This window comes from Arvicola amphibius, chromosome X (genome assembly GCF_903992535.2).
Source record: "Arvicola amphibius chromosome X, mArvAmp1.2, whole genome shotgun sequence".
NCBI lineage: Eukaryota > Metazoa > Chordata > Mammalia > Rodentia > Cricetidae > Arvicola > Arvicola amphibius.
This window is the reverse complement of record NC_052065.1, coordinates 82,053,235-82,069,513: the sequence shown is the minus strand read 5'-3', so window position 1 is coordinate 82,069,513 and position 16,279 is coordinate 82,053,235. Positions and strand designations below refer to the sequence as shown.

The window sequence follows — 16,279 nt, the reverse complement described above, 5'->3', positions numbered from 1 at the left end:
TACTTTTACGCATGTTAAATCACTGAAACTGAAGTAACACTCTTATCAAACTAGTTGAACCATATCCCTACCCTTGAATTTTCCTTTTCAATAAACTGAACTAAACTTCTTTCTCTGTCTAGAAATGATATCCAACTTATTACATTTAAATTTCCATACAACTAGGGTTTATAGGTTTTCCACGTATAGAGAATCCAGGTTCAATTCCCAGGACCTACATTAGGCAGCTCAAGGCTATAGCTTGAGCTCTATGGAATCTGATTCCATCTGACCTCAAAGGGCAACTGCACACATGTGCTGCACATCAACTCATCTAGCAACATGTCCACATAACAAAATCTTTAAAAATAAATAAAACTTCATAATATCACAAAAGGGAAAATGTATCATCAAATTTGAAAGCTAAACTAATACTGTTTGCATAATTGCAAAATATGCCAGCAAATGTTGTGTGAAAGAAAAGACACGTAAACCACGTATAGAAAACTTGTAATGATCTGCATTATAAATATATTATTAAAACGAGTAAATACCCACTGTTCTATGTTTTTTTTTTACTTTCACACTGTCAAGCAAGCTCTTTCCTTTTGTAACAAAGGGATAAGTAAACACTATTTACCTTATTATTCATAAATGCTTTCAGGCACTGAATGAGTTTGTACTGATTCTTCTTGTCAATATTTTCTTGCCTAAGTCAATAAGAAAAAAATATTAAGTTGTGCTTAAAACTTTTCCCATGTGTGAAAGGTTTTAAATGTTTATTCTTACTGTTTTTTGTCCAGAAGCTTTTCCAGCACATCCAGTAAAAGTCCAAGTCCTTCATGGCCAAAGTTGTTAACCCAGCTGAGAATTGAAAAGAATATATAAGCAACTTCAAATATTTAGTACATTAGATATTAAAATTATAATTTTTGTTTTCAAATATGGTAATCCTGTCTCACTATTACAGTCTGTTTTATTTTCTTTACCCTCAGATAAAAGACTTGACTCTGAGGATGACCCTGATATCATCATCCAAATCCCTGACCACTTTTCATGGTTTCATCGCCCATATATTGCACTGCATCAGATAGTTCACCAGCTTCACATACTTAAGACAGAATTTATGAGTTAAATTTGTCTTCCATTATTTCCATTCCCTCAAATCAACTCCTCCTCCACTCTTCAGTATTCTCTTAGTAACACCATTACCCTTTGACTTCCCCAAAATTGAAAGACTGGCTTAATTGTTTGACCTGCCGTTGTCTTTCATATTTTCATATTTTCTACTCATTTCATAAACAGCTGATGAGCATCTACAAGGTAACGAGTATGCATGTAATATAGATATAATGGGAAACACAACCGAGTTCTTATCCTCACTGAGTCTATTACCTACAAATAGAAAATAAATAAGTAACCAATTATATAAACATCAATGATTTGTTGCAATGGAGGAAAATAACCTTTGCTAAACAAGTACAATGCCAGGATGCTTTTATTTAATATGTAACCAGGGAAAGATCTTTGATAATATGCAACCTAAACAAAACAGGATTATATGAGTAAAAGTATTATCAGAAAACTGACTCTAAAAATGTTAAATACTGGATTTGGAATGTTCCAGAGCCTCTGTAGAAGGAAATCAATTAGTGGGGTTGGGCATTTATGTGGGCATTTAAGTTCTGTAAGAATACTAGACCTTTAGATATCCAATTATGAATGGTTCTTTTTCTTCTACAATGACTCCTCTAAATGATCCTCTGTGGTTTTCATTGCTTACACTAAAATCTAATTTACTAGTAGCTACATTTATCTTACTGTGGATGAAGAATCCTGATGTGGGAGGGTCTTCTGTTTGAGTTGATTTCATTGGTTAATAAAGAAACTGCCTGGCTCATTTGATAAGCCGGCCCTTAGGTGGGTGGAGTAGACGGAACAGAATGCTGGGAAGTTAGTCAGATGCCATACCTCTCCTCTCTGAGCCAGACGCGATGAAGCTCCGGCCCAAGATGGATGTAAGCTAGAATCTTCCCGGTAAGGCACCACTTCGTGGTGCTACACAGATTTTTAGATATGGGTTAATCAAGATGTGAGTAAGAGGCTGGAACTAATGGGCCAGACAGTGTTTAAATGAATACAATTTGTGTGTTGTTATTTTGGGGCATAAGCTAGCCAGGCTGCTGGGAGCTGGGCAGGATGAAAAGCAGGCCTGCCCGCAGCCCCTCACTACAGAATGCCAGTGGGGTTCTATGTAGCTTCATTTTTTTTCTTTTGTTCATTTTACATTTAAAAAATCTAACTGATTACATTTAAAGAAATTCCTCAGTTCAAAAATCTACCTGGATTACCTCAATAATCCCTTAACTTGACATTTTCACCAAGCTTCAATCTACTTTTCCATCCAGAGAATTTATACCACAGTGGCCAAGAGAATCAGACAAACTATCATTTCTGGAGTTCTCTCTAAACTTTCTTTGTTAGTTTATTTATTATCTCTTCTAAGAAAGAAACTACAATATTATGTCTCAAAGTCGCCAAGTCTCAAATGACTATTTTACACCATTAACTATCTGTATAGCCCCTGAAAATCTTCAAACAAACATGGGTTCTTCTTAACCCATACATATAATCTTGTCTCTTGATGTCTAGCATGTTTTTTATCATATACCTTACTGATTCATTTGGATTATAAATAACCTAAAGACAGCACATTTCCTCACTCATTTCTCTATCATACATTGCCCCATTAGAGAAGCTTACAAAAAATATATGGCATATTTTTAAACAATAAATATTTACTAATTTAAATTTAGTACTTATGTAACAACAAAGAATAGGCAATCTTATATTTCTCAAGGATTTCACAAAACTAAATATACAGATGTTTGTAAAATAGACAATATAATATCTACTACATATAGAAACAAATGTTAAAACACTGTGGAGAAACTACTAGGCTTCATATACGCTAGGCAAGCACTGTACCACTGTGGTACATGTACTGCTGACATATTTCATATATAGTCTTTTAATTTTCTCTGATAGTTAATGAGAATGGTGCCCATATGCTCATATGTTCTAATATTTTGGTCCTCAGTTGTTGGAACTGTTTGAGAAGAATGAGGAGGTATGGATTTTTGGATGAGGGCTGTCACAGTGGAGCACTCTTTGAGTTTCAAAAGATCATGAAATTCCTAGTTACCTCTCTTTGCTTCATGTTCTGGATCAAGATGTAAGCTCTCAGCTACTCCTCCAGCACCATGCTTATTAGACTGTCAAAATGATTCCTGCCATGAAGGGCATGGTTTCTAACGCTCTGAAACTGTAGCCCCCCGCCACACACACACACACACACACACACACACACACACACACACACACACACACAGTAAGCTGCTTTTTCCATAAGTTGCCTTATTCATTGTATCTTATCACAGCAATCAAAAGTAACTTAAGATACTGTCCATTTCATATCAGCATATTAAAAATCAATATTTCTCTCAGATTATCAGTGAGAGTTATCAGATCACTGAAAAAGGTACAATTTGAAATAGCTGAGACTCAGAACCAGTCACATCCACAATATATATTAAGCTCATTTTAAACTAATGTGGCTTTAATTTTCATAATGGAAAGAAGAAATCAATATGGCATTGTAATGATAACTGGCAATGGGCTATTCAATTGAGGCATATAATCATCCACTGCAATGAGCTATTTTCTTTAAAGACGGGATAATCAGTGGGGTAATGGCAAAAAGATAAAAAAGACATCAGTTCTATGTATAACATGCTGTATTTATCAGAGAGAAATCCGTAAAACTATCATAGAACAATAACCTTAACATAGTCTGAACAAATATATATCCAATCATCAGTATCTGCCTTGACATTTGAGAACAGAAAAATAGTAATTTCTTCAAATTTAACACTTCAAAATAATTTTCAAAATTCTAAGTATTACTCATATTTCCTTTATACCCAGTATCATTATAATTATTTGGATTGTCTCTTTTCCTAGTAAATTATTTGATGTAAGAGAATGATTTATATTTGTTCATTTGAAATGAGTCACCCACACATCCTAGACTACTTGAAAATGCATGGCTAAAAGCATTTTGGATTGATTCATTGAAAATTATTTTTATTCAAATAAAAGATACAATCATGAAACATAATGATAAGAGGACAAGTTTATTTCTTATAACTTATGGAGTACAAAGTCTCAACTGAGGATGCAGTTGGCTAATGGGAAGAGGAAGCCTATTCGGAGTCTTCAGAGGTCCTAAAGTAGGAAGGGACCCAAAGAGGAGTTTGCTGGTAGGGGAATTAGCTAATCATGATACACCCTGATGATATTCATGAGCTCAAAAAGTTCCCCGCTGTAGTGGAGGGGCTGCAGGCCGGCTTCCCGCCGCCAGGCTCCCAGCCACCAGCTAGCTTATGCCCCGAAATCACAACTCACAAATTGTATTCTTTTAAATACTGCCTGGCCCATTACTTCCAGCCTCTTACTCACATCTTGACTAACCCATATCTAATAATCTGTATAGCACCACAAAGTGGTGCCTTACCAGGTAGATTCTAGCGTACGTCCATCTTGGGCTGGAGCTTCATCGCGTCTGGCTTCTCTCTCTGAGGAGAGGCACAGCGGTCTGTCTAACTTAGGAGAGGTGTAGCATCTGACTGATCCTTCTACCTCACTTCCTCTTCCTGTTCTGTCTACTCCACCCACCTAAGGGGCGGTCTATCAAATGGGCCAGGCAGTTTCTTTATTAGCCAATGAAATCAACTCAAACAGAAGACTCTCCCACATCATTTCCCCTTTTTCTGTTTAAACAATAAAAGAAAGGCTTTAACTTTAACATAGTAAAATTACATATAACAAAATAGTTATCAAGTAAGAATTAGTTACAATATTATATCCATTTTATCTTTTATCATAACAAAGGAAAACTTTAACTATCTATCCATTCTTCAACTCCATCAAAGTCTCCAGAAGGATATAATATTACCTAGGTAAACAAGAAGTAAGCTACTTCCAAAACTCTAGAAATGACAGAGACATCTCGCCGCCTGGACAGTCACCCAAAGTTCTTTTGTACTGTTGGGGCATCCATCTTCAGCCTACAGGCCCATAGTTTCCAGCAGACGTTTCCATGAAGCAGGAAATTTCAAAGGCAGTTCAGTCAGTATCTGCTGTGTCCTACAGAATGTCTTGCAGACTCTTTCATGAATCAGGAATCCCAAAGAATCATCTCACCTTTAGGCAAGTTCAGCAGTCCTCTCTGTGGGTTCTTTGTGTCCAGTTTATGCCAATAGTCCAGGCAAGAGCAGTTTCTTGCCAAAATGACTATCAAACTCCATAAGTAGCCTCTTCGATGCCCATAATCCTCTTGAAGTAGCTTGTGCTGCCAGGAGCAGACATGTCTCATTGTCATGAAAAGCCCTAAGTTATTAAAACATCTAAAATGTGATATCCTGTAGTCTTTGAAAGATATGAAGAATGCTTATGTAACTTAAATATATCTCTATATATCAAGAAAATCTAACTAACATAACTACAAGCTTTACTATTATTGATGATTATCCAGTAACAACTTATATTTCCTAATTATACATTAGTTTTTAAAATGAACTACACAATCAAAATACCTTAATCAATATCAGAAATACATATACATATAACAAAATTGACCTTAAAATCCATACCAATGCAAATTACTCATATCTATATCATATCCCCCTTTAAATGTAAAAGATTTATAAACAATATTTGGGAATATGGACGTAGTTATTTCTCTCCAAACTGCTTCCTGCTGAATGGGGACGCTGTTAATCAGATCTTTCATGGTGTAACCTGTGTGCCAGGTTCATCTCAGTCATCAGTTGGGTGAAGTAATTTTTTGAGGGTGTTCACAACAACCTTTCAGGAGGGCGTGGTCTATCATACCATATTGGGATAGAAGCAATCCAACGGGTCTCATTTTCTGCAAAAATAAAAGAAGAATCTCTTTTCCAAAGTATCATATCCTTAGATCCAAATTCTAAAGTCAAGGTATTTTCAAGATATCTTTCTTGGATTAGTTCAGCAGCATTTGTAAACAAATATCTTTTAGGAGCTGTTGCTCCTTCCTCAGCATTCAAACAATTCAAAAAGAGCATAATAACATACAGTATCAAGATTCTCTGTGTATTTTCCATCTTTGTGCGGCTTTATTTTAACCTCTATTTCGTTTATTTTTACTTTTATTTTTTGAGACAGGTTCTCTGTATATCTTTGTCCTGGAATAACTCTGTAGACCAGGCTGTCCTTGAACTCTCAGAAATCCGTCTGTCTCTGTCTCCCCAGTGCTGGGATTAAAGGTGTGTGCTACAACACCTTGAACTCACAGAAATCTTTCCGTCTCTGCCTCCCAGGCATTCGGATTAAAGGTGTGTCCTGCCACACTTTGAAGTCACAGAGGTCAATCTACCTCAGCCTCCCAAGTGTTGGGATTAAAGGTGTATACCACAACAAACTACTTCCTTTTTCTTTCTTTCTTTCTCTTTTTTTTAAACTGTAAGAACTTTAACTTTTAGCCTGCATGTATTTTTAACTCACTGCAAACCATTTAGAGGTTTTCTTTGTCTTTGAATCTCTCTTTACTGTATATCTCTCTTTTTCTGACCACACGAGTCTTTAATTTACCAAGCAATATAGGTAGGATTAAAGCCGTGGCTTTGACAGCTAGATCCAGCCCATTCCTTAGCTTTCCAACCTCATGGCGGAGGTACCCACTGTAGCCATGTTTATCACCACAACTCTGTGGCGGTTCAAGGTCCCTGCCAGCAAGCAAGCTGAAACAGTGTTAAACAACAGGGGTCAAAAGCTCCATAGTCAGGACCGCCTGCTTGAAAGAGTCAGAGTTTGCCCTGGTGGGACTGCCCAGAAAGCTGGCATTTTAAAACGGCGCAGCTTTTTTCCTGCTACGGCTGAAAACCGAAAAACAAACATTCAGCTTTTCATCAACACCATTTGTGTTTCGTGGCAGGACCTCTTAAAAGAGCTGCAAGATTTTGCAGCTAAAGCTGAGTCAGGAAGCCTCTCTTAGATGAGAGTGCTTTCTTACCTCTAGCAAGCAAAGCCAAACCTGAGAAATAGCTGCTACCAAGAAAACATGCTTTACTCTATTCTTCCCCAAGCTTTCTCAGGCTTTCTTTGGATTCAGTTATCCACGTTGGGTGCCATTCTGTAGTGGGCTGTGGGCTGCATTCCCGCCGCCCTGCTTTCGGCCTCCTGACTAGCTTATACCCTGAAATAACAACACACAAACTGTATTCTATTAAATACTGCCTGGCCCATTATTTTCTGCCTCTTACTCACATCTTGACTAACCCATATCTAATAATCTGTATAGCACCACAAAGTGGTGCCTTACCAGGTAGATTCTAGCGTACGTCCATCTTGGGCTGGAGCTTCATCGCGTCTGGCTTCTCTCTCTGAGGAGAGGCACAGCGGTCTGTCTAACTTAGGAGAGGTGTAGCATCTGACTGATCCTTCTACCTCACTTCCTCTTCCTGTTCTGTCTACTCCACCCACCTAAGGGGCGGTCTATCAAATGGGCCAGGCAGTTTCTTTATTAGCCAATGAAATCAACTCAAACAGAAGACTCTCCCACATCACCCCGCATCCTTTTATTTGCTTCCATGATCTCTTCCAGGCATTAAGCACTGGGCAGCCTCTAGCTAAATTATCTCTGTGCATTCATTGCAGTAGGTAGGTACACATATGCAACAAAATACACAAAGACAAAAGAGACAGGATGAAACAGTTCTAATTAAAACAAAATGTTGGCTTGTTTATATGGCTGGGAGATTTGGGGTTTTCTGTTTTGTTTGTTTTTGTTGTTGTTTGTTATGTTTTAAGTCATTTCACCAGAAGTAATTGTTGTTGCAATTATGTTCCTCAAGCCAGCAGCATCAATATCATTGTGAATGTGCTAATAATTTAAAATGTGGGGCCCTGTCTCAGAACTATGGGATCAATCACTAGGGTATGTGAAATGGCAGCAAAGTGTATTTTAATGTGATTAAAAGTGATTTTAGTGCTTGGTGAATTTCACAACCAATGGCATAGAAAAGGTCTGTTAAGAAGTACATGAACCCCTTTGGAAGCAAGACACAGGCTCAGAACTCTAGACTGCTATATACACGCTCACAACCACAAACACTACCATAGGACACAGAACTGGGATAAAGATGCAGCTGAAGCACACAAAACTGACAAGTTTTACAAGGTATATAAAGTGCAGCTCTTACAGAATATTAATTGAGAATCTCACATGATACCACTATACCAATGGCACTGCTGGTGGAAGGGGAGGGAAGATGGAGGGATGGGAACTTGAGGGAACGGGCTGGGCAGGCTGGGGGTAAGAGGCAGGACAGAGGGGAAGAGTAATAAAAGAGATATGTTTATAAGGAACATTTTAGTGTTAGAGAGAAACCTGGCACCGGGGAAACCCCCCAAAATCTATAAGAATAACCCCAGCTAGGACTCCTAGCAATAGGGAGAGGGTGCCTGAACTGGCAATCTATTGTAATCATATTGGTGACTACTCTAATTATCATCAAAGATACTCTATCCAGCAAGTGTTGGAATCGGATGCAGATATCCATAACAAAGTACTGGGCTGAGTTCCTGGAGTTTTGCTGAAGAAAGGAAGGGGGGACTGTATGAGCCAGGGGAAACATAAAGGGGAAACCCCCAGAGACCGCTGACTTGAACTCCTGGGAACTTATGGACTCCAGATAGGGAGCCTCTGTGGGACCAACCTAAACCCTCTGCATGTGTGTGATAGTTCTGTAGCTTGGTTAGTTTTGTAAGGCTACTAGCACTTAGATGGCTTTTGAGAACCTGTTCCCTATGCTGGATTACCATGCCCAACTTTGAGGCAACATGAGGAGCTTTTACCTAACTCATCTTGTATTAATTTTTTTTTAAATAGAATATATTAAAGCTTAAAAACAGAAATTAATAGCAAGCTTGCTGAACTTCTTATGTCATTATTTTGGAAGGGCTCAGTTATATACTGATGAACATGATCAATGATCAAATGAAAAAAAAACTTTAGTTTGAATGTACGTATAAAAGAATTTATTTAAAACTAAATCTAAAAGAAAGCGAGATATTCCCTATCTAGTTTTCCAGGACAAAACAAAATGAGCAAAACTCTATTAGAGGAGGGAATGAACGTCTGTTCTCTTCGAGATCTACACAAGGAGCAATCTTTCAGTTTAACAAAACTTTAATGTTTTACCCAGAATTAGATAATTATGCTCAGAATTAGCTCATCACATTTCTGACAAATATATTTGGTGGAGAGAGGAGTCTATAAGACACATGCACAAATATAAAAGGACACAGTGATCACATGTTCAATTTGATTAGATTCTCTAGATTTATAGCAACCTTTCAAAAGAGTTAAAGATAAAATTAGAAGGTTCTACACTAAGTCCCATAAGCTGTAAAAGCAATTGGTCTCATGTGAAGGGGTGCAATATTAGTCATGTCATTCCTTTATCACTGTTTGTGTAGTGCTAACGGCTAGTAGAGAGGGCTATGTGTTCTGTACAAAGGATTTGATTTCTCTTTTAATGGTGCACTATTCCCACGTGGGATCTCATCCTACAACACAAATCTTGAGGAATCAGAAAATGGGTAAAAAATTATACCACATTCAAGCAGTATGAGAGACAGAAAAAATATTGTAAATTTTATCTTTCAAATTTTTAGACAAAACTATCACATTTTAATACCAATGTTCCTTATGTAATGTTCATTAATGCAATTATAGCTAAATCTAGGTTATTTGTACTTGGATAAAGAGAATGAGATGCATGTCAATACATAAGACCACTGTATGATCTTACAAAACAATATTGCATATGTACTTCATTGTCAGAATCTCTAAACAGTAGTGAATGTAAACTTCAATGTTTTACCACCTTTAAAGGATGTTTTGCTCAGCTAAATTAATTTCATAATTGTCCCTCTATCAATATATACATCCATCACAAAAAAATGTTACAATAAAAAATAATACAATAGCAATGTGCATATGCATTAACTGGGTTTAAATAAATAAAAACAATTACATGCATTCATTTTTTGTCTACATGAAAATAAATACAATAGAATGGGGCATTTGAAATTCTTGAAATGATTCACACTCATAAATTAATGCATGAACTATCTCTGACCAATTATAATATACCTATTTGCTGCAATACTGCCATTTTCAGGCATTTGTGCATAAGCTTTGAAGCATGACACTTGCTGACCACTTATTTCGCTTAATTCACAAAAAGGTTGAATGTGTCAATTTTCCAGCTTTTCCTCTCTGAGGTTTTGACTTGAATGCTGTGATAGATTACAATTTCCTTAGAAATTCCCAAAAAAGACATCTAATCATTCTCTCTGGCTACATTTATTCTGTCCATCAGTCTCACTGGCAAGATCCTGCTATGTCCAATGTGATTCACATACTTTCAAGAGAAGAAAATTTTCACCTTTTCAGGTTGATCATATTATATAAAAACAAAATTCTCTTCCATGCTGTTATAACAAAATACTGTAATACCTCAAGTTACGCATAAAAGTCTCCTTACAGAACAAATTTAACTACAAATTTTATATCAGAGAACAGTTTCCTATTTATTAAAATCAATTTCTTAGTCTGTATACATTACTTTGGAGACAGTCTAAGAAATAGCTTAACTATATCTATTTTAAATATCAACAGGCTAGGTACTGAAGAATATTTTCCTCCACATCTGCCTTTAAAACTTATAAAAGTATAATACAATGTTATATCCCACATCAATAATGAGGTAAATTATATGAAGTGTGAATGAAAATGAAAAGACTTCTCAGTCTTTAGTAAATAGGGGGAAAGCAAAAGTAAAGAAAATTTCTTATATTCAAGCCAAAGTCAGTAATATTTTACATCTTGATCTGTTTGCAATTGTGACAATAATTATGTTAGCAAACTTACTAAATCTGATGGCTCAGTGATATAACCATTTAAATTTACAATAAAAGGTTAGCTTCCATAAGAAAAAACTATATTGGCTTATTTTCTGAAGCTAAGTAATATAGCTGAAATTCTATCATGTACTCCACAGGACATCCAATTTCTGTTGGTTCCATTGAATTTTATTAAAATAAATTTATTCCAAGAAATCAGATTCCTAATTTACAAATCCTGAAAATGAAAAAGAGTTCATGGAGTTTATCTGTGATAAATAAAATAAGTCCTTGAATGCAATCAGGAAAAACAATGGCATTAGCACAAAACATAGGCTCATACCCCCCTTTCCTAACCCAATTTGTATATTATGCTATCAGATTCTTCTGGGAAGTAAACAAGAGGTAAATAAATTTTCCTGCAGTATTTGAAGGGTAAGGAAAGTTGAAGGACAATTAATCTTTGAAGAGTACAAAGCAGAAATGCAACCTTTTATTCTCATCTGTCAAGTACAATGTGAAAAATTAACACATTATAATACATGGTGATTGCTATGGAGATAAAGATCAAACAAATGTAATGTTCACAGATAAATTTAGAACAGGATATCTATACATATGTCTGGAAAAAACATAATTTTGGATTCTCTTTGTGGAACGAATTCGGAAAATTTAAATGTTGTTTACTAAGAACCTGATTTTTAAAGATATGAAGACTTGTCTTTTCTGCCTTAATCTTAATATTTTATTTGAAATATATCTATGTAAAACTGAGAGAACAGCTGTGGAGATTATGAATTTTTGCCTGCACCTATATGGTTAAATACATTTTTATTCCTTGCATTTAAATGAGGAAAGCTATATATATTTATGGTAGACATATGACTTATTCATATAGGTGTGGAATAACAACATATAAATTTCTCATATCCTCATCATTTTTCCCCAACAATGAAAAGAGTAAAATTGAACTTTCTTTGCAATGTTCAAGCATACAATATACTATTATTTACTGAAGTTACCACTATATATATTAGATATCTTGAGATATTTGTAGCCTTTGAGAAATATAAATTTCCTAATACATTTGATATAAATTATACTTTTCAAAACATAACCTGAAACACAGAATATTCAAAAATATTAACAAAAACAAACTAAACCAAGCAGGAACCTTAAAGGAGTATTGTCAGTTAAAAAGCCAAACCTACTCTTTATTTTTCTATCACAATAAGGCATCAATGTACAATAAATATGTGCTAATAAAATACTAGCCAGTTATGATGTATAGAATTTTCAGAATTAATTATAAAATGAAGTGCATATAAAAGAGATATTATCTTTTAGTATATTCAATCTGGCCTGCTTTTTTACTTTCATCAAAATTGAAAAGTATAGTACCTTATAGAAGATATACATTTAAATGTAATATATCTCTTAAGACATCTTTTAAAGAAACTATGATATTATAAATACATGAGTTCATTAGCCTTTTTCAAAATGCTAATGACATTTGCTTTTATATACTGGGGAGATCAAACCCAGAGCCTTGTTTGTGGTTGGCAAACAGTCTACAACTGTGCTATGTGTCTATTCTTGATTTAATGAAGCTAGGTGTCAGACTGGCCTAGAGCTCATCAATGTAGCCACAGCAAGTCTCCAACTCACCCTGCTTAGGGTCTCTGAGTACTGGGATTATAGGTTCATAACACTATAGCAGGTGTAATGGCTACATTTCTTCATTTTGAAAAATTAAAAGCCAAAATAAAGTATGATGTATATGGTAGGAAAAAAGGAAGGGAGGAAAGGAAGGCAGACAAGCAAGTAGACTGACTAGGAATAAATTTGACCTCATTTAAAAATAAACTCACACAAAATAGGACACTCTGAAAAATGTAGCATTACTGGTCATAAAATCAAGTAAGTTACTCCATTTTCCAGATGAAGAAACCAAAAAATTGACAGGTTTCTTTTCGACCACAAAGCTAAAGAGCAAAAATAAGAAACAATTAGAATCCAGCACTTTTCAATTGCTAACTTCCTCCTATTCAAGTTCATTATCAATAACTATTGTAAAAAATCATTAACTCTTGCAGCAACAAACCTAAATTCCATTTTACTCTGAAGGTTGAAGCCAAAGAATCACAAATTCAAGACCATCCTGGTTAGAGAATGAAGTCTGGCAATACTGGTCAGTGTATAATGTTCGATCCCACATACTGACCACAAAATAATTAGTGGATAGCAATTTTTCTGATTTTTTAAATAAATTTTATAATGCAAATTATACCATAAATGCACTAATGGCTATATTTAGATGCAAAAAGAAACTCAGTAAGGAATCTTCTTTTTGATAATTCACTTTTTACTCTATCATAAAAGAAAGGGAAACTTTAAATAATAAAAATAACAGAGGTACCAATATACATTTTGTTGCATAGTATTTTATTCACAGAATTTGAACCATAAAACAGGAGGCTCATAACAGGACCTGGGTATCCCATACACCATCCCCATTAAAAAAAAAAAAAAACAGACCTTCCCAGAAAACCTATTTCTGTTCTATTCACTAATTAATACAATGTTTCCTCAGAATAGAAAGCCCATTCTAGAAAACATAATCAAAAGAAATTAAGTACAAATATTTAAAATTAACTTCAAAATGTGTAATAAATATTAATGGATATATACTCTGATGGAAAAAATATTGAGAAGTGTCTGGGGAAAGTATAAAACTTACGTTTCATTTAGGAATAAGAGTGTTTATTTGACCTTACAGAAGGTTCTCCCCAGCCAAAATGTTGCAGACTGGCACATTTAATCACTTTCTGCTAAGTTCTTACTTCATTATTTCTTCGTGTTTCATCTTATTTGCACCATTTACACTGAATTTTCAATAATTTCTGTAACCCCCATTTTTCTGCAAGACCATACTTTTCCTCTTTCAATGTCTTTATCCAAAAGAACTAAGAACTGAACTAAAGTTCAATAATGAAATGTAAAATCTCAGAAAAGCTTAATAATGGAAAGAAAAGCAAGTAAGATAAAATACACTGTCAAAGATGACTCCAGGTCATACACACAAGGCTGAGATTCAAAATCATGATTGGATAAATGAAATTTCCACAATGAAAGGTATTCATTCATTCAATTGTATTCAAAATAATAACTGAATAATTGTTTTAAAAATAACGATTGAATAATTTCATGTGATTTCAAGTCATTTGTGATGGCACAAACTGAAAATCACAGCAACATGCTTCTATATACCCTCACTACAGTATGCAACTAACATGGTTCTTCAATCTCCAGAGAACTGTTTGATAATCCATATTTATTTAGTATAATTCATATGGATGGCTCAGAAATACCTAGTCACATATTTGAAATCTATATGGAATTGGTTCTTGCTCCTAAAATCCACTCTTCTACAACTGTATGTTTTTAACTCCCACACTCATTAGAAAGGAAAAAGTACTCATGAAAGTGAATACTAGAATCAGCACGTGAATTATTATTACTTGTAAATAATTCAAAAATAGTTCAACTAGCATATAATATGATGAACGATTTCTAATATTCAAGAGTAAAGTAAGAGAACAATTAGTGGCAATTAATTGTATATTTCATAATAGCTAATGGAGGTAATTTTTAATGTCTAAAGAACAAAAAAATTGACAAGGGTTTGGAGTGATTTATATTTCAATTACTCTTATCTGATCATCACCATTGCATACATGTATTAAAATGTCAAGACCTAGCCTATAAATATATACAACTATTATCTATCAATTACAAGTTAGAAAAAATAATTGCAGACAACTAAATTAGTAAAAGTTCACCAATGACCGTAACACATCCTCTATTCTGTTTGCAGAAGAAAGTAATGATGAATAAGTAAACTAAAGGAATATTTTTAAACTTAAAGTGTGTCTTAAGATCAAAGACTATCCCAAGATTGATGCTCACTCACAATAAAGGCATTATGACATTTTAGTCAATGTTCATAATGCTGAGCAATAACACACTACAAACTTCTTTAACAGTTTCTATATGAAAGAAAAACTCATTAATGTTTAATACAGGCTTAGATTTGGGTCTATTTCAGGGTTCCCTCTATCCTTTGACAAATATTAATTCACATGGGAAATTTATGATAACATAATTTTTGAAAATCTGTTTACAGCACTTCAGTCTTCAGTACCTTTTGATAAATGAATATTCATAAAACAAGTTTAAGAATGGATCTCTAAGAAACTCATTAGGAAGCTGACATCAAAGAAGTCACAGTATACCATTAAAACATATACCACACACACATACACATAACACACACACAAAACTAGATTCCAATTCAAAACCATGGGATATATATTCCTGAAAATAGGGAAATTTGGAGGCAATCTGAATATTTTTAGCAACAGTGGATTTTACAGAAAAAATCTAACATCTACATGTGGGTTGATTTGGAATAAAAGAATGCTTTAAAACCATATCCATGTTGTAGGTGTGTAAACTACCTTACCTGAGCTCATTTACATGTAAAAGAATACTGTAACAATGCCCTTTTCTGCATTCTGCCTGTATCCATTTCATCTCAACACAAGGTTTTCAGATCGAAGCCATCTGATGTGAAAGGCTATACACCTATAGCCTTGCTGATAGGTGGGAAATCTCCCCAAAATAACTGTCCATTATCCAACATCAGTCAAACAACTGGAGTCACAGAGCAAATACTGTTGTTTAATGCACATGGATCTCCTTTCAACAAACTACAAAGAATACTTGGTTCTCCTAGGTGTTAGCTGACATCTTAATTGTGACTTGTCAGCTATCCAACTCCTATCAAAAGTCTAGCTGACATGATAAGATATGCCTAGGGGAAAGGCTCCAAGGCATTTCCGAAATACAATACACCTTAGTAGCAAGTTAAAATGCAGAAAAGATGCAAACTAATACTATCGCTATAGGCCCGTGAGAAGCATAATGACCTTGGCTCCATGTAGGAAAAGAACATTCATTCATAGAGATCCTCTGTGTTTTATGAAAATTTATAAAATAGTGTTGTATGGTATGTCTCATTTTATTTTATTTTTTTTTAATGGACACAAGTTTTTATTCTGTGATTAGTTTTTCTTTTCTTTTTTTTTTTCTTATGGATTATTTTTTTTATATTTAAAAATTTCCATCTCCTTCCCTCCTCCTCCCCCCTCCCTCCCCTCCTCCTCCCCCTTCCATCCCCTCCTTCTCCCCCTTCCCTCCCCTCCCCTCCACCCATACCTCCCCT

At 34.9% G+C, this 16,279-nt stretch overlaps 1 protein-coding gene across 1 annotated transcript in view; it reads right to left on the bottom strand.

The window, feature by feature from the left end:
- Diaph2 (diaphanous related formin 2) overlaps nucleotides 1–16,279 on the bottom strand; it is a 778,808-nt gene that overhangs the window by 561,692 nt on the left and 200,837 nt on the right. Inside the window, exons 6-7 of the mRNA XM_038316977.1 lie at nucleotides 769–843; nucleotides 620–689 (exon numbers count right to left, since the gene is read on the bottom strand). Of these exons, the coding sequence (XP_038172905.1) occupies nucleotides 620–689; nucleotides 769–843 (145 nt within the window). The remainder of the gene's footprint in view (nucleotides 1–619; nucleotides 690–768; nucleotides 844–16,279) is intronic.